Source organism: Convolutriloba macropyga, chromosome 7, assembly GCF_964194025.1.
Source record: "Convolutriloba macropyga chromosome 7, txConMacr16.3, whole genome shotgun sequence".
Classification (NCBI taxonomy): Eukaryota; Metazoa; Xenacoelomorpha; order Acoela; family Convolutidae; genus Convolutriloba; species Convolutriloba macropyga.
This window is the reverse complement of record NC_134474.1, coordinates 62,536,747-62,561,621: the sequence shown is the minus strand read 5'-3', so window position 1 is coordinate 62,561,621 and position 24,875 is coordinate 62,536,747. Positions and strand designations below refer to the sequence as shown.

Genomic DNA, 24,875 nt, shown 5'->3' with positions numbered 1-24,875 from the left:
GTGAACAGCTCTTAAACAAAAGACAGCGCCCCAATACAATTCAAATTCTTTGAATTGTAAAAAACCAAGAGCACCGCAATATAGCTCCGCTCAGCTTACAGCTTCGCAGCTATAAAAAGGAAGGTCCGAGAAAATTATGAAAACAATCAATGACCTTTATAATGCTTCAACTAAAAGATTCAATCATTAAGGCAATTTATTCAGGACAACCCATAACTCGAATAGTCGAAACAATAGTCCCATCGACTAATTTTTCCAGAATTTTTATGGTTCTAACTTTTCTTTTGCATATTATTTTGACAAACCTCTGATCCATCTGGTGTGTAAATGACCCGGGCCGCAAACCCCATTGACAATCTCTCAGTTGCAAAATGCAGTAATTCATTCATGCTGGACGCCCACACACTCATAATATTCTCCCTCACTGACCAACCATGTCCATTCTTGTATATTAACAAACGCTTAGCACCCCCAGACCCTGTAGCTGACCTGGGCGATTGCTGACCTCTCGGGGAGGACAAGAGAGCGGCTGTTTTGGGCTTTCTGGAAGTTTCCACTCTCATTAAGTCGTAATTCTTCTGAGACGCAAAAATATTCAAAACATACCCGGCAGATTGCCGGAAAATAGCCGCCGTTGATTCCAATAAGCATGATTGGGATTGAAATAACAGAAGATATTGAAAAAAAAAGATTTTTGTACAAAAACATTTTTTTTAATTCCGATTTATTTTGATGGCATTTCTTAGTTGAACATACTTCTGTTTCTTAGAGAGAGGCAACAGGGGCTCCTATCAATAACAACAAGCATTAGAGATTGTAAATAAGACTTATAGGAACGACGTTCAAATAGCGGGCATCTAAAATTGGGCTTTATGGGTTTATCCCGTTTCTATTTCTGACATCCATTTTTGTACTAACTCTGTTCATTTTGAATTGCTTTGCTGAGCAACTGGTGTTCAAAATCACTTTTAGCAGAATGAGAGAAGAGAGAAACTAGCCTAGAGAAGTCAAAAAGATTTCACGCAAAATGTTGAAAAGGCGGCAAAATGAGGTAAAGCGAAACATTTTTTTATTCGACGAAGTAAAAAAACATAGCAGGACGAGTCCTGAAATACAATCCAAGTAATCGAAGGAAAGGCTGACCTAATGAACCTGAGCAGCAGATCAATTGAACAATCCCAGCCAACAAGACAAAACCTCAAAAGTTGAGAAACTAAAAGAATCAAACAAACTAACCAAAAAAAGATCATTGCTAAAACCCTTGAAGCTTTTGACTAAGGCCGTATATGACTCATTTCAAAATACTCATTAACTCACGTATAAACCTTGAGAGAGATGAATCTGCCACTAAAAGTAGATAAACTGGACAAATATGACAAATGCATCAAGAAACTGAGAATAGAAAATTTCCAAAAAAGGCCTATAAAAAAGGTCAAAACATTTTTTTGACTCTGGAGTTCTGTTTTGTAAATCGTCTACAACATTTAAAAAGTTTCGTTGGCCAGTAAAGATAGTCAAACTCAGAGAATGACAAATCAAAAAATTTGAAAACAATCGAAAATTTTAAATTGCAAGCTTTATTTAAAAAATTCCCAACAATTGCTAAATTAAAAAATTGGAAACTAATTTATTGCCCCTAGAAACTTTGTAGTAACATACTGGCAAACCCTATAGGAGGTTCCCTGGCCACGGAATAAAAAATTCAAAAATTTAGAGAAAAAAATTGCAACTTTATCAAAAAATTGGTAAAAGATATTTAAATGTTGAATACCATTCCATGGCCACAAAATATTTTCAGTAAACTGTTTGCAAACCCTAGATGAGGCTTCTTGCTCCCTGGGGCTGGAAAACTTGAATAACGACAAAAAATTTCAGAAAATTTGAAAAAAAAACTAAGTTTGATTTAAAAAAAATTGGTAAAATTTATAAAGTTAAAATCTTTAAAACAACTTCATTACCCTTAGAAACTATGCAATAACCTACTAATAAAAAAAATAGTATAAATTCCCTGTTTATGTTTGGAGTAGCAATAGATATAGCGCTTGAAGTTGCCGTAAAAAGCAATTACGTCTTGCAAAGGACCTTTATCAACTTTAATAAACCTCAATTTTAGACTGATCTATTAAAAAATCCAAAAAATGTCGAAAAAGGCTCAAAAACTCCCAAAAATGACCTTTTAACCTTGAATTACGGCCTTCCCAATAGCTTCACCACTCTAAGTATTTGAGGGCTACCAAACGCGGGCCTCTAATGAAACTTGATGCCCGCTGAGCTTTACCTGTTTATCCCGTTTTGAAAGCTCAAAGTCATGAAAACAGGTGTGAAAACATCTTACAAAAATAAAAAAACATAGCAGGACAAGTCCTGACGTACAATTCAAAGAATTTTCATTGATTAAACAGAAAAACTAGATTTAGAATGGACTATGAGTGAATTGAGAAAACCATTTTAAAAAAAATCAGATCAAAAAAATAAGAAAAAAACAGTAAAAATCAGAGAGAAATTGCCGCATGTGAACAAAAAACCACTACCGAGAAACCGAATTTTTGTTCAAACACCGTTTTCTCACTCTACTTTAAAATTAGAGCGAAAAAAATTCACGCCGCAAAACCACTCGCTTTTTCGCTCCATTTCCTGTTTCGGCATACCAAAATCACCACTCCAATTTGACTTCAAAAATCATAAAAATGCGTGAACAGATCTTAAAAAAAAACATAGCAGGACAAGTCCTGACGTACAATTCAAAGAATTTTCATTGACTAAAAAAACAAACCAAAAACGGACTATGAATGGATTGGAAAAACCATTTAGAAAAAAAAATCCAATCCAAAAAATCGAAAAAACAGTAAAAATCAAAGTGAAATTGCCGCATATGAACAAAAAAACCACTAGCGAGAAATCAAATTTTTGTTCAAACACCGTTTTCTCACTCTACTTTAAATTTAGAGCGAAAAAATTTCACGCCGCAAAACCACTCGCTTTTTCGCTCCATTTCCTGTTTCGGCGTGACCAAAATCACTACTCCAATTTGACTTCAAAAATCATGAAAATGTGTGAACAGATCTTAAAAAAAAAGACAGCGCCCCAATACAATTCAAATTCTTTGAATTGTAAAAAGACAGCGCCCCAATACAATTCAAATTCTTTGAATTGTAAAAAGACAGAGCACCAATACAATCCAATTCTTGGATTGTAAAAAAAAATAGGAGCGCTATAATAGCCGGCTGAGAAGATGAGGGCGGCTATTAAACATTAAAGAAGCATGATTGCAAAAAACTGAAACGCATGCTTCAATTTTTTTATCATAAAATTCCCGTCGCGGTTGTGGAAAAAACTAACGCAGGATTTTTCCTGGTCAGCGAGCTAATCTGGCCACAGGAAATATGACAACGCTATCGGATATGATAAGTTTCCCGGTTTTTCCACCGGGGTTTAGCGGGAATCTACACTTATGAGCTGTAGCAGGTACACAGAAAACTTCGGCTCAACGGCTGCTGATCAGAAATCATATTGTTAAGTTGATTCCTATTCAATTTTCACATTCAAGAAAAGTTGCTAAATAATGGCAATTGATTCACAATACGAATTTGTTACTAACTGATCATATATAATAGAGTTGTTTGCACCTTTTCATTTTTCAATAACTTAAAATTGAAAATTAAGTTTTCACTTCACAGAACAGTAGTCAAATAATCAGCTTTTTTGCCGTTCAGAGCAATTCTGGTTTTTTTCTGATTCCACTCACAATACAACTATTGTCGATTTCCATCAAGACGAGCACCAGTTCTGTACTGATTGATTACCCTTCCGAGAAGCGTGAACAAGATTCACTTTAATTCAATGCTTACTTTGGGTTTTCATCACTGCGTTTTAGATTTGAGAGAAAAACGAGTTGACCTCTGATGTATAACTCGATGAGAGGTCTTTTTGTCAAATAACAGTCATCCTCACTGATCAAGGAGTCCAAAATCTAGCAAAAAACAGTTCCTCGATTTTTCTTGCAAGATTTTTCCGTGATTTCAATTTTTTGTGTTCCGACGCCACTTGTGGGGGGAGGAACTATATACTCAAATGGGTTTATTTTTGTTCAGAGAATTTTGGCCGATCGATATATTCATCGTAGAGAAATGTGAGTGGTAACATTAAAAAGCTCATCCAGCGTAGAATTCGAAATTAAAAAGATTTTTTGAATTTCATTTTTGTCGAGGAGTTATCGAGGTTTAAGGTTTCATAAGAACACGGGATATTCGGTCCATTTTTGTTCACTTTTACCGTAATTTTTGTTGAATTAATTTTTTTCTATGAAACCTTTCATTCAAAATAACATTTCACGCCACAAAAAAAACAATTTTCTGTTCCTAATAGACGAAAGGCAATAAAAAGACTAGTTCTGGTCTCATAGGGAAGATTACTATAAAAAATTTCGAATTCTTTTTGAGAGCTCTTTTTTAGAAAATTTTGCATATTTTTTCTTTCGTTTTTTCAAGTCAACTAGAGACTAATCACCTTTCACATCAAGGTTCCGTTTATGACAAACCTCATTTACAATCAAAGGAAGCCCAATGAACAAAAAAATCGTTTCCAAGGAATCGCTCCTGTTTTTTCTTAGTTTCGTATCACAGTTTTCGTAATTTTAAATGAAATTTCGATTTTTTTGAAGTTTTACTAATTTTTGGAATCCTATGGCATAATCTTGTTGACTAAAAGTGCAATAGGTTGCGTTATGAGCATTAGGAGAAACCTACCTAGTGCTTTGAGTGGACAGCTAATGGCTGTTAAGACTTTGAAAATAAATCTTCGAACTTTTTTTTGTATCAAATCATAAACTTATTTTTGTGAACTGTGAGTCAGCCTCAGTAATAACAGAACTCATCTTCCTGCTGCAACCAAAATAAATCTGGTTAGCGGTTTCATCTTCTGACTATTGGTTATATGACTTCAATGCCACAAGATTTCAATTGTTTTTTTTTTAATTTTTGGACATTTCGTATTAATGGTTTCTTTGAAATCTTATCACGTTATCCTAATATTTATGGCCCCCATTGGCTTAGAGAAGAAGTTAAATGGATCATAGCTAAAGTTTACAGAGAAAAACTTATGGTTTAATTGGCTTCGACACTTTCTGCTCGCACTTTTCCAATGAATTTTTGGATTTTGCCTGTATTTGTTGTTTTCATAGTCACTTACATGTCGTAATGTCTGATTGATAAATTTTGAATGACAAACATTCTTGGCTGTCGTGGCATATAGGCATAATTCAGCATATTTAATGGCTTCCGTTGAAAGCTATTAAATTTTATGACGTTGATACCATGGGTTTTCTTAAAAAAAGTCGTGGTCTGAAAGTATTTTTCATTGCCAAAGGACTTATTGTGTTGAATTATCAATAACCTATGAACAAAAAATATCATTGCCCTCTCATCGAGGAAGCACTTAGCGTGTTTATTCAATTCCATTGAAAGCTTTTGAATTTAATGGCTTTGACACTAGTGGTTTTCTAAAAAAAAACTTCGTGGTTTTAACACATTTGTTTAAGTTTGTTGTTTTTCAAGTCTTTTCTAACAATAAAAACAATCCTATTACTGTTAAAAATTTAATTGAAAATGAAAAAAGTTTTCACTGAAAAGCTCATTCTCTAAAGACTTTGACACTTTTCTCGCTTAATTTTTTTGACTTTGCTGTTTTTGCCTTTTTTATCCTCTAGGTAGCCGTAAATTGATGATCGGTCTCATTAACTTGTAATCGCAAATAAATGAACGATTTTACCCAAAAAGTCAGTTTCTAGAGATTATTGCAAAAATTTATGATATTAACCACATTCAAAAATTTTTCAAAACTTTTCAGTTTCTGTTGTTCTTTTCGCCAACTTGAAACCTATTCTTGTCATTGCGAGGTCCATTCCAATTCCTTGAATTTCAAAAATTAACATGTCTACTGATAATATGTTGTATTTGGTAACTGATGTTTTCTTTGTGCAAAATGCTTTTCAAAAAATTTTGTGAGGTGTATTTGTTTTTCTTTTTCTCTTCTTTTAGCACATTCAGGTAATGACAGATCACAATGATCTTCAAATGCGGCCCAAATGAACTTACTTAATCTTTCACTATAATTTTAGTTGAATTAGTGTATACAAAAAAAATGAAAGAAAAATCTATAATGTTCCGATAATAGCTAATGATTTTAATGGCTTCAATAATTTGTGTTTTTGCTAATTGTTCGTCATTTTTTGAGATTTTTGCGTCTTAAGTCCGTTCCTGTGGCTTAGTCTGACCAAAGGCAGGTCCCATTGGTTTCCTAATGATTTCACAGTAAATTCATCAAAAATAATTTTGTTAAAAGCTAAAGTTTGAAATTATTTGGTTTAAAAAATGTGATTGATTTCTGATTTTAACGTCATTTTTTCTTCTCTTTGTCGAATTGTTACCTAGTGCCATTAAGGAAAATTTGTGCAGTTAAGCTTTTATCTGATTGCATTTTGACGTTACTAGGTGCTTTTAAATATAGATATTAGGTTTTTGCCGTGAAATTTTTGGTTTTGCTTATTTTGTTATCTGTTGTTTTTTCTCGTAGTCTTTCCAATGACAGATCTCGTGAGCGCTGTAATGAGGCATGGCATTATGTAATTCAATTAGTAGTTAGCTTTTGTAACAATTTTTGTAAAAACTCAGACATCTATTTTTGTTATCTCTTCATTTGGTTGACAATTAAGTCAAAAATGTAGATGAGCTCGGGTCGGAACATCATGAGCGAACGCACATTAACAAGCGTTCTTGTTTAAGTGCATAGATAAAGATGACAGACGAGCTAAAAATGTCAATCTAAAACATGAAATAGCTAATTTTCGGTCGAAAAATTATTTCAAGTCATGTAAAAACTTGCCAGAATATGAATCCAACTAGGACTTCTATGAGTTGGGAGCCTGTCTCAAAGTCATAAACTTCGCTGTCTACAAATCACTTCCTAGAACTATTAACAATTCGCCTTTCCAATTTTTTGTCAAGATTCATATGGTTCAAGCAAGATTCTTGCAAGTTTTGAATCATCGTGCAAGAATCTTGCAATATTTGAATCATCGTGCATGAATCTTGCAAGATTTGAATCATTGTGCAAGAATCTTGCAAGTATTGAATCATCATGCAAGAATTTTGCAAGATTTGAAGCCGCCAATCACTACACGAGTCGGAAACAATGTGTTCTGCATCAGTTGATTTTGATCTTTCTTTTGGAATCTCAAACCATATTTTTAATGCCCAAGGAAAAATCAATCTTGCAAAATTCTCGCAAGACTACATTTGTCTTGCAAGATTCAGTCAGTCTTGCAAAATCAATTATGTGCAGGAATCTTGCAAGACTAACAATTGTTCTCGACTAGGGTAGGGATAAGAGACGGAAATTGAAAACATATTCTAGTGCATATCTAAAGTAGAGGCGATTCATCTAGACCCCAGTCCAAAAACACATGGAAACTTTATTAAGTATGGAATTGAACGAGGTAACTAATTTACCAAAAATTGACCGAGCCAAAGTCTGATCACAGATCATTTAGGTTTGGATGGTTCTAATCATAACAGTCTATATTTTGCATGGGTCTGATTATGGGTTACTTGAACAGAGCACCTCGACGGTTTATTCTCACCTGAAGCCTGTCAACATTGTGCTTCAACTTTATCTCGTGCTCTGATGCTTGTTTGTTCTCTTTGTTCACATTCACAGGCTGCTTTGGATCATTAGTGGGATCCAATCTTGCTGACAAACAGCTGCTTCTGTCTATTCTACGTGCCTAAACAATAAACTTGCTAGGAGAAAGTAGTAGTTATTAGTAGTGTTGGTATTAGTAGAAGTAAGTTAACAAAGCCGCATGAGAGCGACCAGCGAACGTTTTGGTAGAAGATAACCGCTAACACTTGTAGAAATAGTATTTTTACTGCAAAAATTTTATACAATTTTTTTGGTGAATATGACGAACTCCATTTATTTACTAAATGCGCCACGAGTTCACAACGTATTCAGAGCGAGTATTGCGAGTAAGTTTGATTTGAAAACCCCCGAAAGCACAAATCCTTGATCGGTTCAAGTATATTCTCGCTTCTCAAATCCTAGTGGTCCGGATGTAATTATAACTCGGCTTGTTTCACGTATAGTACAAAAGATGTCCCGTGGTGTTTAATTTTGGGTTATATCATTATAAAATTTTAGGTTTTTAAAACTGCAGCTGGTCTGCTTTACCCTCACTTTGTGCTTTGAGTTCACGGGAGATTTTTCGTTTTCTAATCTCGCGACGAAATACATCGAACAGCAGTTGGAAATGACAAAAACTGTCACCAAAATTTGTCAAGATATTTTCAGGATTTATCTTGATAAGATCTTACCAAGATTTTATCAAGACTTAGCATGAAATGTTGATATTTCAAGTTCTTGATAAAATGATTCAAGTTTTGCAAGACATACCAAGACCATGAATACAGGTTTCCTTAAAAAAATTGGCATATTTTAGATAAGTTTTTTCTTCGCAGGCCTCGAATTCACTATGTTTGCACATTGATGCAGCTCTGAGTTCGTATGAGTTATATTTTAATTTATCTCCAAAACAATCCTTCCAAAGTCAAAGTATCGTCACCTAGTTCGCCTCACTCACAATAATCCGAATATTGAATGGAAGCACAATTAAGTTTAGAAGCATAACATAAGTTTGCTCATATTCAGAAAGATGAGTTTTATTTTCAAAGGAACTTTGTTCAATGTCCTCTATATTCCTGCCGCTGGCGTCTCCATTAGACGAGCAATTAGAAGATACTGACATGAATCTCGGCAATTTAAATTCAAAAAAATCTCGTCCAGTCCCATCATGCCGAGCATCAAGTTCACAGTTTCTTTTCTTTTTTATCAATCGGTATCTAGTATTTATGTTTCCGCTAAAAACTGTTAAGGCTATAAACATTTTTAAGTGAAAAACATTGAGTTATGCAACAAAACTACACTTTTTTTTTGGATAGAGGATCTACAATGTTTCTGTGCTGAAACCCATGTAATGTATTTTGAGACAAATCATCGGAATAACAATTTCGATCTGTAAATAAATTTTTGGCACTCGATAGCAATATGCGATTCCAACATTTCGAATCTTATTGTGCATCGTTTTGAAAAGAAAACAAGGTATTTAACCAAAAAAATAACCAATACAAACCGCACAATTAACAAACAGCCTAACAAGGGTACAAGACAATTGAGACCGTAACATCAGCGAAAAACAATTTTTTGTGTATCAATACAATATGGACTTAAAGTGTGCAACAGAGGCCGAAAAACTTTTTTAATCGATATGCCTAATTTTTAAAAGCACCAAATTTGAAATCCTAGCTAAAGTAACAACGTTTAAACATAGCCAGCAGATTGCCGGAAAATAGCCGCGATAGATGCTAGTGGCCTACCATGAATTGAAAACATAGCCGGCAGATTGCCGCACAATAGGCGCGATAGACGATTGTGGCCCTCCATGAACTGAAACAACTAAAGAAACAAGATATGCAGATTGACCAAAAGTCCTTTAGTAGACCACTCGATCTTTTTTTGGGTTAGATACGTACTGTCATTTTTATGAAACACATTTCTTTGGGTTTCTGGGTTAGATTCGGACTGTCATTTTTATGAGACACATTTTTTATGAGACACATTACAAGGCAAAAACCCTACTGGAGCTTTTTCAAAATTAATATTCGATAATAAAACTCAGGACTCTATTACTCAGGAATTAGGGCAAATAAGTTTGGCACTAATTAGATGAACACTATTGACCTTTCATTAGTAAATTTTCATAAAATTTAAAGTTCCATAAGTGAGTTCAGAAGTCATTTTTTTAGTGAGGTAAGTCACGCAATTGACCTAAAAGCAGAAATGACATCACAAACCCAAATTTTAATTGCAAAGCAGTAACATACCCGGCAGATTGCCGGAAAATAGCCGCCGTTGATACCAATAAGCATGATTGGGATTGAAAGAATAGAAGATATTGAAAAAAAAAGATTTTTGTACAAAAACATTTTTTAAGTTCGATTTATTTTGATGGCATTGCGTAGTTGAACATAACGTACTTCTGTTTCTCAGAGAGAGGCTACTACAGGGGCTACTATCAATACCAATACGCATTAGAGGTGGTAACTAAGACTTATAGGAACGACGTTCAAATAGCGGGCATCTAAAATTGTGCTTTATGGGTTTATCCCGTTTCTATTTCTGACTTCAATTTTTTATACCGACTCTGTTCATTTTGAATTGCTTTGGTTAGCAACTGATGTTCAAATTCACTTTTAGCAGAATGAGAGAAGAGAGAAACTAGCCTAGAGAAGTCAAAAAGATTTCACGCAAAATGTCGAAAAAGCGGCAAAATGGTAAAGCGAAAAAAAGTTTGACGAAAAAAAAAAATACGAGCGCAATAATAGCCGGCTGAGAAGATGAGGGCGGCTATTAATAAGTCACTGAAGTCATTGAAAGGTCAATTCCAAGAAGTCAGGGTAAGACGAAACAAAACTCTGTTAGACGATAAAGAAATAGGAGCGCAATAATAGCCGCCTGGAATTGCTGAGGCAGCTATTAATTATAAAAGAACTAAACTCAAGATGGAAACAATAAATATTCCGCTATAAAAAATGTTGGGATTGCTGCTGTATAACCGTTTAAGCTTCATCTGAAAATCATGAACCTAGTTTCATGATATAGTTTAATGATACTTAGTTTAATGATACTGAAAATCATATAGTTTTCGATAGTTTCATACGCAGATCATATAGTTTCATACGCAGATGAAGGCACTTGTCTTCTGCCTTGCATTTTAAAACATACGTAAAACCGGCAATAGACTCGTTTTTATTTTCTCGTCAAGCAAAAGCTCATGTCAGAAGTTGAGTTGTGAAGTGAACAAGAAAATGCACCACTGTCTTTTTCTAAAATCTTCACGTGAAGCTAAGTAACATCATGCTCACCTAAGTCACCTAAGTTTTGGTGGTAAAACTTACAGAGAGCCCAAAAGCATGACAGTTCTCGAAGAGTACAATAAATCTCTCAATAAAAATTGCCACCTAATTGGAGAGTTGAATTGTCTGCGCTTGGAAGCGGCATAAAAAGATTGAGAGAAATCAAGAAAAACAAAATGCTGAAGTTTTCACGTGTCTTCTAACAGTTTTGATAATAAACACAGAATACAACAAGCAAATATTTTAGTGAAGACTGAATTGCAAAAGGAGGATGGGTAATTTCGCCAATGTGAAAATACCTTCCTGAAAATACCTTCCTGAAAAGATTGCTTTCCTGAAAATACCACCAGTCACTGAAAATTTGACATCGGGAATGCACAAATCAAAGGAAGATAATTTGCAAATCTGCGTTTAATCAAGCTGTTACAAAAAATGCAACTGAATTTGAAAAAGTTCTTAGCAAGTTATAACACATTCTTAATCACATTGCCTTCAACTATCCAAATTATTGCAGATGATAGTTCTGAATAATTTTATATGTATTTCCATATCTATTAAACATAACCAACTGACGTCGGGCGAATTGCTCTCAAACAATCGGCGAGTGGTTATCTTCGTCAGTAGCTAGCAACGGTTCAGTGAGGCTAGCTCTAGCTTGATTCGACAAGGCAACTTTTAGTTTTCCAGCCTTGTTAGTAAATAAATCAAATAACTGATATTTTAAAATTTCGCAAAATATTGAAAAATTTTTAAAAAGCTTTCAGATTTTGCAGTGAAAATGTTCAAAGATATTTTTTGTCTCTGGAGTTATGTCAACTAACCTATCTGCAAGACTTGAAAAGCCTCGTTGGCCAGTAATGATCGTTAAACTCGGAAAAGGAAAAAAAGTCAAAAATTTTGAAAAGTCGCAAATTTTAACAAAATGTTGCTAAAATTAAGTTATTTAAAATCCCATTGGTTCTAAAAATTATGCGACAGCTTATTATCAAGCCTTGGAGAAGCTCCCTAGGACCCTGGTGCCAGAAAAAATAACAAGAACTCAAAGATTCAAAAAACAAATTTGCAAACATTTTCTAAAAATTGCTGATAAAATTTTGAAAAACATCCCATTACATCTAGAAGCTATGAAATGACCTATAACGAAAACCAATAGGAGGTTGCTTGGCTCTTGAGGCTGGAGAAACCTAAGAAATGACAAAATTTTCAAAAAAATTGAAAACTTCAAGTTTTATCAAAAAATTGCTTAAACTTGTGATTTTATAATGTTGAAAACTAATCATGGGCAATAAAAATTCTTTATTACTTTATTATCAAACCCTCAAGGAGGTTTTCCGGCCCTTGGGTGAGGACAAACTTGAGTAATGAAAAAAAATGTCAAAAAAACTGAAAAAAATGCAAGTTTTATCAAAAAACTGCTAAAATTCGTGATGTTAAAGTGTTGAAAACCATCCCATTGACGGTAAAAACATTCTGCCAATCTATTATCCTTAGAGGAGGTTATGTGTCTCTTGAGGCTGGAGAAATTTAAGAAAAGACAAAATTTAAAAAAAAAATTGAAACCTTCAAGTTTTATCAAAAAATTGTTTAAAATTGTGATTTTAAAATGTTAAAAACTATTCATGGGCAATAAAAATTCTTTATTACTTTATTATCAAACCCTCAAGGAGGTTTTCCGGCCCTTGGGTGAGGACAAACTTGAGTAATGACAATAAATGTCAAAAAAACTGATAAAAATGCAAGTTTTATAAAAGAAACTGCTAAAATTCGTGATGTTAAAGTGTTGAAAACCATCCCATGGACGGTAAAAACCATTTGCCAATCTATTATCCCTACAGGAGGTTATGTGGCTCTTGAGGCTGGACAAACCTAAGAAATGACGAAAAATTTCAAAAAACTTCAAAAAAATTGCAAAATGCGTAAAAAACTGCTAAAAATTGTGATAATAAAAGTTGAAAACTAATCCATGACCAAAAAGCTTTTCCAGTAATTTATTATAAAACCCTTACGGAGATTTTATGTTAGGCTGAAAAACATGAATAAAGACTATAAATATCAAAAAATTGTAAAATAGCAGATTTTATTTAAAAAAATGCTAAAATTCGAGGTGTTGAAATCTTGAAAAGCATTCCATTACAATTGAAAAATATACAGTAACCTATTTTCAAACCCTAGAGGAGATTTCTCGGCTCTTGAGTCTGGAGAAACCGAAAAAATGACAAAAATTAAAAAAAAAAACTTGAAAAAAATGCAAGTTTTTTAAAAGAAGTGCTAAAATTTGTCATATTCAAAAATTGAAAACTAATCCATGGCGAAAAAAATTCTTCAGTAACTTATTATCAAATCCCTAAGAATGTTTTCTGGCCCTTGCGTCTGGAAAGACGTGAATAATGAAAAATAAATGTCAAAAACAAAAAAAAATGGCACGTTTTGTCAAGAAAATGATAAATTTCGTGATGTTAAAAAGTTAAGTGGTAGAAACCATTCCACTACCACTAGAAACTATGCAGTAACCTTCTATAAAACTCTAGAGGAGGTTCCTTGAAACCTAGGACCTAAAAACTCAAAAATTGACAAAAATTTTCAAAAAAAACTTGAAAAAAATTGTAAAAATTTGTATAAAATTGCGGGTTGTTAGCAATCGGTTGTTCGTCAGTAGCCATAAGGGGGGGGGGGGGGGGGGGGTGCACCGGGGGGCTGATGGGAAAGGCGGGGGTGGGCAACAGTGGGGTGGGGGCAAAAACGTGGTGGGGGGCAATAGTGGGGGGGTCAACAGTGGGGGATGTCTTCAACCTCTAAGAACCGCCCTTCACACCATAATTTTAAGTCTCCAAAACAGTTTGAGCTGAAACAGAGCTGAAAAGCTCTAAGAGCACATAATGACCGCTGGGCGCTACCTGTTTATCCCGTTTTTGAGGACGAAAAGTCAAAAACTTCAGACGAAAAATTGGTCAAGCGAAAAATCGCATAAAAAAGACCGACAGGACTAAAATAATTACTACAAACTTCGTTTGAGAGCAATTAAAAAAGTGAAAAGGCGTAAGCGCCAAGTAGCGGTTCAATTAAAGCGCCAGTATGACACTACTACTGGTGATAACTTGACTAGGACTCCTGGGACCTATTGATGACATATTATTCATATTCGAGTAGATTTCATATTATGCAACATGATTCAAACCAAACGAGTCGCAAAAGAATGTCCATTTTACTTGAGAGCAATTTATTATAACTAAAAACTTAATTTTATCAAAATGTGAATACAGCCACCATCAAACCAAATTTGTGACGCGAGTCGGCACCGAACCTGTTCTAGCCTGAGCTTGTGTTTCTCCAAATCCAACATCACCCCAGTGTTGCTTCGCTGTCTCAGTTTCCTCCTCTGCTCCATCTCCACTTGATCTTGATTGGCAGAATCTATACAGCAGTATACAAAGAAGGTTTCATGCAAGCTTGGGGGTAGAATTTTTTATTCTGAAAAAGATGATCAAGGTGGACGTTTTAGTAAGTGATTGGCGAGTATGTTAATTAGAGTGGTATACCTGTTCCTTTCCAACTGTGGTTGTGTAAACTGGTTGTGTCGAATTTGCTTTTTCATCAATTCTCAAAAATCTATTTTTTAATGAGCCAGGGCAGTGTTAATTAGGTCCTAGGAACTTGTCTACTGTCCCCTCTGATGATCATTCATGTTACGACTGTAGTTCAAAACTGCAGTTCAAAAAAAAGAATTATCAAAAATAAAAGTGTTATCAGAAGAGGAAATTGCTAAAAAATACTAAAATACCTCTTGGGGGAACAAATCTGTTGCTGTGAGAAAAGTAGAGTGGCATCTGGTAGGTTTGCAGAATGGAATCAATGTCCAGTTCACAAATTGTGATCGAATCAGACACAAATCCACGTCCACCTCCACTAAATCTACCAAATCCTCCTTCCTCTTCTTCTTCAGTGGAATCCTCTTCCTCGCCAGCAGCTGGATCCAGATGTTCTTGGTCAGGCGGAGTTCTGTCCAGGGGATCCACACTGTCTGAGAAGTCGAGATCGTCAAAACCAGGAGAATCTATAAAACCCTCATAGAAAAGCCACTTAACAAAATATCCTCAATTTTATCACACTAGTTGAGATCTATAATCAGCTAATCCTTCGTTTTCACAGTTTTGCCTTTTTATCTCTAACTCAAGGCTGTAGAAACTGCAGCTTGTAGCTAAAATTTGGAAAAGAGGAAACCTAGAAAACTGCATGTTGCGGATGAACGATTTGAACCCAATTCTTAACTTGGCACCTGGATTCCGCATAGGTAAGATTTCTCACATAGTGCCCTCTTGGGGACAAAAAAAATTGAGTAAAATTCGAACTATCATGTACTCAGTGTTGCTCTATTGTACGTTTGTTGCAAGCTGTCTTCAAAAGAAGCGCAGGAATGCATGTGACTCATTCAAACAATTGCCTGCACAAAAAACATCAGTTCAAAAATAGACCAGTCAATTGTATGATGCTATCAAAGATTGCTTTTAACTGAAGAGCAATGACGACCAAAGCCGTTTTCAAGTAGCAACATTTGTTTCGACCCCACTTGTGGGGGGGAGGAACTATATACTCAAATGGGTTTTTTTTTGTTCAGTCAATTTTGGCCGATCGATATATTCATCGCAGAGAAATGTGAGTGGTATCATTAAAAAGCTGGTCCAGCGTAAAATTCAAAATTAAAAAGATTTTTTTGATTTTCGTTTTTTTCGAGGAGTTATCGAGGATTAAATTTTTGTGTCAACACTGGATATTTGTTCACTTTTAAGTGTGATTTTTCTTCAAATTAAGATATTTTCTATAAAAATATAATTTCAAACTTGAATTTCTTGCCAAAAAATGGACCAATTCTGTGTTCCTAACAGACTAAAGGCGATAAAAAAGACTAGTTCTGGTCCCATAGGGAGCTTCAATATCAAAAAAAATTCGAAATCTATTTGAGAGCTCTTTTTTATAAAGATTTTCTACTTTTTCTTGCTTTTTAAGTCACCTAGAGACAAGTCACTTTTCATATGGAGGTTACGTTAATAAAAAACCTGCTTTACAGTCAAATGAAGCCCAATGAACACAAAAAAAATCGTTTTCATGAATTGCTCATGTTTTCTTTCAATTCGACTCTGAGTTTTCGTAATTTTAAATAAAATTTTGAATTTTTTTGAGGTTTTTAGTAACTTTTTGAAGTCTTATGGCACAAACTCATTGGCTAACAGTGCAATATATTTTGTTAAGAAATTTAAGTGAGCATATATAGTGCTTTGAGTGTGCAGCTAATGGCTGTTAAAACTTTAAAAAACAATTTTTCGAAAATTTTTCGAACGTTAACCAATCATAAAGTTATTATCGTGAACTGTAAGTCAGTCTCTGTGATGACAGCACCCTCCTTCGTCCTACTGTTACCAAGTTGGATCTAGCTGGTGGTTTTATCTTCTAACTTTTAGAAATATGACTTCAATGACACAAGATTTCAAAAAGTTTAAAATTCTTTTTTGATATTTAGGTATTATTGGTTACTGTTGAGATCTTATCACATTATCCTAAAATTGACAGCTCCTAATGGCTTAAAGAAGACGTTGAGTGGATCGCAGATAAATATTTCAAAGAAAAAGTTTATGGTTTCGAATGGCTTCGACCTTTTCTTATCGCACGTTTCTACTGAATTTTGGTTTTCGCCTGTTTTTGTTGTTATTTTCATAGTCTTAAGACTTGTTGTGATGTCTTACTGATCACATATGCATGAGAAACATCCCCATACTCATTTTGAAGCATATGTGAAGGTATTTATTAAATTTCGTTGAAATTTATCGAATTGATGGCTGTTAAGAATTTAAAAATAATTTTTCGAAATTTTTTTTGAACATTAACCAACCTTAAAGTTTTCGTGAACCATTTGTCAATCTCAGTATTGACAGAACCCAATTGCTTTCTACTGCACCTAATGATAATCTGGTTAGTGGCTTTATCCTCTAACTATTGGTTATATGACTTCAGTGACACAAGATTCCAATTTTTTCAAATTTTTTTGGATAATTTCGTATTTTTGTTTACCTTCGAATTCTTATCACATTATCCAAATATTATACACATTATCAAAATATTTTTCTAATCTCATTGGCTTAGAGAAGACGTTCAGTGGATCACAGATAAAAATTTCAGAGAAAATCTAATGATTCAAATGTCTTCGACACTTTCTCGCACTTTTCTACTGAATTTTGGTTTTCGACTGTTTTTGTTGTTTTCATTGTACTGAGGCCTATTGTGATCTCTTATTGATTATCTATGCATGACAAACATGATTTTTCTGCCATTATGTTATTTCTGAGCGAAGTTTTTGACCTCCGTTAAAAGCTTTTGAATTTAATGGCTGTTAGGAATATAAAAATTTGTCGGAAATTCTTTTGAACATTAGCCGATCCTAATCTTTTTTCGTGGACTGTTAGTCAGTCTTAGTACTTTCAGGATCCCTTTTCATTTCTAGCGTACCCGAAAATAATCTGGTTAGCGGTTTTATCTTCTACCTTTTAGTTCTAAAGTTCAATGCCAGTAATTTTCATATATTTTTTTTTCAATTTTCGGATACTTTTTGTTATTTTTGGATCCATCTGAAATCTTATCACATTATCCTATTAGTGATAGTTCCCATTAATTTAGGGAAGACGTTCAACGGATCAAATATAAAGTTTTCAGAGAAGAACTTATGATTTAAAATGCTTCGACACTTTCTTCTGGCACTTTTCTACTGAATTTTTGGTTGTTGTCTGTCTTTGTTGTTGTTGTTTTCATAGTCTTAAGACTTATTGTAATCTCTTATTGATTGTCTATGCATGACAAACATTTTTTTCCTGCCATCGTGTTATTTCTGAGGGTTGTTTTTGACCTCCATTAAAAGCTATTAATTTTAATGGCTGTTAAGACTCGAAAAAAAAATTTTCGAAAATTTTTGAACATTAACTGATCCTAAACTTTTTTCCTGGACTGTTAGTCAGTCTTAGTACTTACATGATCCCTTTTCATTTCTAGTGCAGCCAAAAAAAATCTGGTTAGCGGTTTTATCTTCTACCTATTAGTTTTAAAACTTCAATGCAACAAGTTTTCATATTTTTTTTTAAATTTTCGTGTACTTTTTCTTATTTTTGGATCCTTTTGAAATCTTATCACCTTATCCTAAAACCAATAGTTCCCATTGGTTTATGAAAGACGTTCAACGGATCATATATAAAAATTTTTAGAGAAGAACTTATGATTTAAAATGCTTCGACACTCTTTTCTCGCACTGTTCTACTGAATTTTTGGTTGTTGCCTGTCTTTGTTGTTGTTTTCATCGTCAATAACGTGTTGTACGGCCTTATTGACAAAATATTAAAGACAAACAGACTTTTTGTCCCATGGAGGCATAATTTAGCGTGTTTAGTGGATTCCGTGGAAAGCTAATGAAATTAATGGCGTTGATACTAGGAGTTTTCAAAATTTCGTGGTTCTAATGTATTTGTTCATATTTGATTTTTTGAGATTAAATTGATATAAAAGAATCCCATTGCTGTTAAAAAATTAATTGAATATAGACAAGTTTCTAGTGTAAAGTTCATTTTTTAATGCCTTCGACACTTTTCTCGTTCTACTTTTTTCTTTAAATTGCTGTTTTTGCCTGTTTTTGTTCTTTCCGTAGCCGCAAATTGCTGACAAGTCTCTTAAGCTTGTAATTGAGGGAAATTGTTATTCAGTTTATAGCCTTAATTCTCAAAGTTTATGATTTTTCAATTTTCAATTTTCATTTGCAAATATTTGCAATTTTCATTTTCAAACATTTTCATTTGAATGAATTTTCAAACATTTTTCAACAGTTTTTTGTTGTTTTCGTCAAATTGTACCTTATTTTCATCAATGAGAGTTCACATCCAATTTCTTGTATTTCAAAAATAACACATCCTCTGATATTATTTGCCAACGATGCTTTGTTTGTTGGACAATATGTGTTTTTATAAACGTTTTTTGAGTGGTCCTTTTTTGCGTTTCGTTTCTTCTTTCAGAACAATTGCGTAGTAACAACTCCAAATATTTTGCAAATGTGGCCCAATTAAACTTATTTCATCTCTCAGTTTAACTCCTCTAGCTGAATTAGTGAAAATAAGAATTGAATTAAAAATACATAATAATCAGATAGTAGCTAATGATTTTAATGGTAGCAATAGTTTATGTTTTCGCAAATCGTTTCTATTTTTTTAAGTTTTTCTTTAGTTCGTTTTTCGGGGCTTTGTCTACCCAAAGACAAGGCCTTTTGGTTTTGTAATAACATTTTATTAATTTATTAAAGATTTTTTAGTTAGAAGCTAATGATTTTTAAGACTTTTGAAATTTCTTGGTTTAAAAAATGTTGATTCATTTTTGAATTTCACCTCGTTGATCGTTCTCTTTGTTGACTTGTAATATAGTCTCATTAAGAAAACTTTCCATCCACTGTAGTTAGTAGAAATTAAATTTGAGTAGTTAAGGTTTTATCTGTTTATCTGACTGCATTTTGACGTTGTTATTATGTGCTTTTGCTTTTAAATTTAGATATTCAGTTTTTGCCGTAAAGTTTTTGTTTTTGCTAATGTTTTAGGTTGTTTTTTTAGTCTCTTTAAGTTCAGATCCCATTGGCGCTGCAATAAGGCATGGCATTGTGTAATTCAATTAGTAGATTTGGTTTACAATTAAGTCAAAAATGTAGATGAGCTCGGGTCGGAACATCATGTGCTATCGCACATTAACGAGCCGCCTTGTTTATTCTAAAAATATAAATTTGAACTGCTATTAAAAGTTGAATTCACACGATTACTAAAAACTGAGAACACGAAGGCAGCAAAACAGCTCTGCGTAGAACTAGGAATCACAGAAAAGACAAACAGTTTCTTCCATTTTCTCTCTCACGTGAACAAATACCTCTAAGCGTGAGAGGCCGACTTTAAACCTCCATTGTGCCATTCATATCCGCTTACAGAAAAACTATCCTATTGGTCAAATTTCGAAATGCGTGATCTCAAAAACACAAAAAGCAACCACTTTTCTATTTAAAAAAATTCAAAAAGCATCAAGTGTAAAAAGAAATGCTAGGGTGCATTTCCAGGACGGTACCCAAAATTTCTGAAAACTGCCACGAGTTGGTTTCAACAACGCCCAAACTTCTGCTATCTTGATGATCATATAGCGATAAAGACCATACAAGCAACCTGCCCAAAGGAATGATTTTTGCAATGACCACGAGCCCTAAAAAGACCAGAAAATTCGAAAATGTGGGTGAAAAATTGAGCAAAAATTGCTCCATCGGGTAAACCACAGAGGCCGAAGCAGAAAGTAATTCATGGGTTCCTTTATGGTTATTGCATGGATCAGACTGGCCAGAATTTCATTTATTTTAAAAACATTGGCTAGGAATAATTGAGCGAGTTAAGATCTTAAATAGGGCATTGACATTGCACGTTACAGTGTAAAGCTCTATATATCTTTTATGAAAATATGACTACATATTCGGTGTAAATAGTGCTGAAACAAAGCAATATCATTTCAAATTCAAGGCATAGTCAAATTATTTTCGCGGAAAACAGTGGCAGATATTTAAAAGCAGACATTTTTAATGCTATGAAAAAAAGACTCCTGCTTTTTATGCATTCATCTGAATGGAGAAATTTTCATTTATAGTCAGCAATCAAACATTTATCAACAGAATTTGTTCTTATGTTGCCATTTCTTCATCATGTTAGTAAATTCGCCGCTGAACATTATTTTTCCTGTAAAATTTTTCTTGCTCCAACCCGTGGGAGGGTGAAGAGTGGAGTATGAAGTTCTTTCATACTTGACTTTTTCATAACTTTATAATGATAGATTTTTATATTTTTATAGTAATGACCACTACTACCTCTTATTAGGCTATACAAACCATTATCAGTACATAAACACGCATACAATTATTCATAAAATCTTATGATAGTACAAATTTTGTTCACAGAAGAGATATAACCAGACGCTTTACCTTGCTTGTTTCCTTTCGATTTCTGCTTTCCGCTATCTTGTACCCCAGCTCCTCGTGTTTTTTGCCCATTTCCACCAGTCTCCTGAATAAAAACTGGCTTCCTGAAGAGGAATGGGAACCCAGCTGAGATCTGTATTTGGCATGATTCAAGGTCGTCTCTTTCTTCAATTTGCCCTTTTACGCCTTCTCCGTTACTACTGGATGGAAGTGACAATCGACATGAAATTTTACTCCAACTGTTTTCCACAACTCTAAAAAAATAATCTTTTCCTACCGAAAAATGCACAAACAGATATGCTGTCTGTATTTATGTCTCAGCTAGGCTTTGAAACATTAAATTCGCAATTAATCATGTTAACAACAACATTTTATATTTGAACACTTAATGTACTGCATCATAAAGGTAAAGTACAGACTCTTTCCTTCAAATGAGGGAAAAAATAACTTACGAAATTTCATACATCCGCAATACAATAATGTCATACATCCGCAATTCGTAAAAATTATGACATTTGTGGCGCTTTGTAAAAGTTCGAATTATTTTCTCAAAAAAAGGACTTTTTCAACTTTTCAAAAATGCACCTTGCGTGTTACTTTTATCATAACTTTGAATTTGAGTGTAATAAAAAGTAAAACTGTTCCTTGATAGAAAGCTCTCATACCATAAAAGACATTAAAAATGAATAAATATATTCACAAAAAGGCTTAATTTTCAACCTAGCCAACTAACTTTAATTTTTGGCGTTGCTTCTTTGTATTAGTTAATCAACACAGATTAGATTCTTGAACATTGATTCTATAAAGAATTTAAAAAGAGAGAGCTGACGAATAGACGCTTTGCTTAAACGGATCTCGTCTATGAATAACGATAACCACGATAACAGTTTGTTTCATGCAATGCACCTTTTTTCATGATATATACAATTCTTTAGATCTTGAAGTTCGGCAACAAAATAAAAGTCTCAACAATTTTGTGAAAGTGGCGCCTTTTAAATCTATTAAACGTTTTACTGAAGTCAATTGACATTTGGACGTTGGATTTTTGAAACTTACGTTTGATCAGTCTTGTAGGAAAGTTTCCGAGGTCATTAATTCGGATTCGAAGTAAATAACATTAACATTGATGGTATTTTGTATTAGAATCGAACGGTTCGGTTGACCTGACTAAAATTATATGAGAGAGAGTATCAGATAGGTCTTAACATATCAAACATAGCCGACAAATTGCCGGAAATTAGCCAACAATGACCCGCTTGACATTGTGATTGAAACAGCAAAAGACAAAAATAAGAGATGAAAATTGACAGAATTTTTCAAATGGTCAAATTTGGTGTGCAATTTCTGCATATTTCGTTAGATTCTAAAATCACACTTAAATCAGCTTTTAAACTGAACGCTATTAAGCATGATACTAATGCCAGCTAGCAATCGCTTTAATAAACTTTGATAACAAAATGCACTATGACTTAATGACCTGGCTTCATAGGCTAATGCTGTTTCTTTTGATCTTTTGATTTTGCTCTTTTGACATTGACCGTAATCATTACATTGCGTACTTCAATACGTGAAAGAAGTTGAAATCCATTCAATGAGCAGGATTAGCAGATTTTTGTCATGTTATTTAAATATTTTCCAGTCAAAGTCGAGGACACGTTTTATTGTCCCGAAAAACTCCAGGACTTGTTTTTTTGTCTAGCCAAACTCAACGACCGTTGTTTTTGTTCCAGCCAAAGTCGAGGAAATCAGTTAAATTTCAGACAAATTCTTTTCATACCATCAATCTATCCCGTATGGTCTTTCTATGCCTTATATCGGTCGATGGCAGTCTTTTAATATTTCCAGGTCTAGACTAGGGTCTCCAAACTTTTTTTGGTACACTACAATACTTTTGACACGATTTCAGTCTTTAATAGAAGAACAAATATACCAATTCAACTGAAAAAGACTGCTGCTATGTATAGTCAGCTATGTTTTCATACAGTATAGACTGGTACATAGTTTGTTCGAAAAAGCAGAGAAGTTGTTTGGATAAATTTAACTTGAAAATTATTTCAGTCCACTACAAGGGTGGTGACTTTGTTACATCAATTAGTTGCGTCACTGAAGACAAAATTTGTCAGTTAGGGAATCCAATTCTGCCTTCCTCGCTAAAAAAGGAATTTGCTATACAATGTAATTTTTGTACCACCGTAAGCTTAATCAATATCAATTCCAATTCATCAATGAATTTTCTTAGGTTCACTTGTCTAACTTGTGTCACTTGTCTAACTTGTGAAGTTAGGTAACTTATTACAAATAATTTCAAATTAAGACACCAAACTCTGAAGATCTATTTTTTTCGTAAAAATTATGACATTTGTGGCGCTTTGTAAAAGTTCGAATTATTTTCTCAAAAAAAGGAGTTTTTAAACTTTTCAAAAATGCACCTTGCGTGTTACTTTTATCATAACTTTGAATTTGAGTGTAAAAAAAATTAAAACTGTTCCTTGATAGAAAGCTCTCATACCATAAAAGACATTAAAAATGAATAAATATATTCACAAAAAGGCTTAATTTTCAACCTAGCCAACTAACTTTAATTTTTGGCGTTGCTTCTTTGTATTAGTTAATCAACACAGATTGGATTCTTGAACATTGATTCTATAAAGTATTTAAAATGAGAGAGCTGACGAATAGACGCTTTGCTTAAACGGATCTCGTCTATGAATAACGATAACCACGATAACAGTTTGTTTCATGCAATGCACCTTTTTTCATGATATATACAATTCTTTAGATCTTGAAGTTCGGCAACAAAATAAAAGTCTCAACAATTTTGTGAAAGTGGCGCCTTTTAAATCTATTAAACGTTTTACTGAAGTCAATTGACATTTGGACGTTGGATTTTTGAAACTTACGTTTGATCAGTCTTGTAGGAAAGTTTCCGAGGTCATTAATTCGGATTCGAAGTAAATAACATTAACATTGATGGTATTTTGTATTAGAATCGAACGGTTCGGTTGACCTGACTAAAATTATATGAGAGAGAGTATCAGATAGGTCTCAACATATCAAACATAGCCGACAAATTGCCGGAAATTAGCCACCAATGACCCGCTTGACATTGTGATTGAAACAGCAAAAGACAAAAATAAGAGATGAAAATTGACAGAATTTTTCAAATGGTCAAATTTGGTGTGCAATTTCTGCATATTTCGTTAGATTCTAAAATCACACTTAAATCAGCTTTTAAACTGAACGCTATTAAGCATGATACTAATGCCAGCTAGCAATCGCTTTAATAAACTTTGATAACAAAATGCACTATGACTTAATGACCTGGCTTCATAGGCCAATGCTGTTTCTTTTGATCTTTTGATTTTGCTCTTTTGACATTGACCGCAATCATTACATTGCGTATTTCAATACGTGAAAGAAGTTGAAATCCATTCAGTTGAAAGAATGAGTGAAACAAATCGGAAGTCAAGCGCGAAAATCGTGACAATGTAAAACGAAAAACGTAATAAAAAGGTAAAGCGAATTTAAAAAGAGAGCGCCAAAATAATAGCCGTTGAGAGGCCGACGGCGGCCATTAATAACAGACTAGACTTCGCTCTTGTGAACCGATCTCATTACAGATTCGTAAATTAAATGAATTGGACCAATTTTCCTTGAAATTCAATCGATGACAGTTGGCACATGGAGGTAAAAATTAACGTTACAGATCTGATGACAGATGGTCAAAACCCACTGCGCAACAAATGTTAAGCATTTTGATCGCTTGCCTTACCTCTTTGCCCTTAACATCTTGTCATCGAACTGATCCTATACATTTCAACTATTTTTTTTCTTTTTAATAGTTCCGACTAATAGTTCCTGCTCAAGTGTTGTTCTTTTGGCTTGCTGTGTAT

General features: G+C 33.8%; 1 protein-coding gene across 1 annotated transcript in view; it reads right to left on the bottom strand.

Annotated features, from left to right (window-relative positions):
- The window catches only part of LOC142343229 (uncharacterized), a 344,179-nt gene that overhangs the window by 60,732 nt on the left and 258,572 nt on the right, over window positions 1-24,875 (bottom strand). The window contains exons 36-40 of the mRNA XM_075395002.1: window positions 20,986-21,236; window positions 14,746-15,018; window positions 14,269-14,378; window positions 7,637-7,780; window positions 306-578 (exon numbers count right to left, since the gene is read on the bottom strand). Coding sequence (XP_075251117.1) covers window positions 306-578; window positions 7,637-7,780; window positions 14,269-14,378; window positions 14,746-15,018; window positions 20,986-21,236 — 1,051 coding nt within the window. The remainder of the gene's footprint in view (window positions 1-305; window positions 579-7,636; window positions 7,781-14,268; window positions 14,379-14,745; window positions 15,019-20,985; window positions 21,237-24,875) is intronic.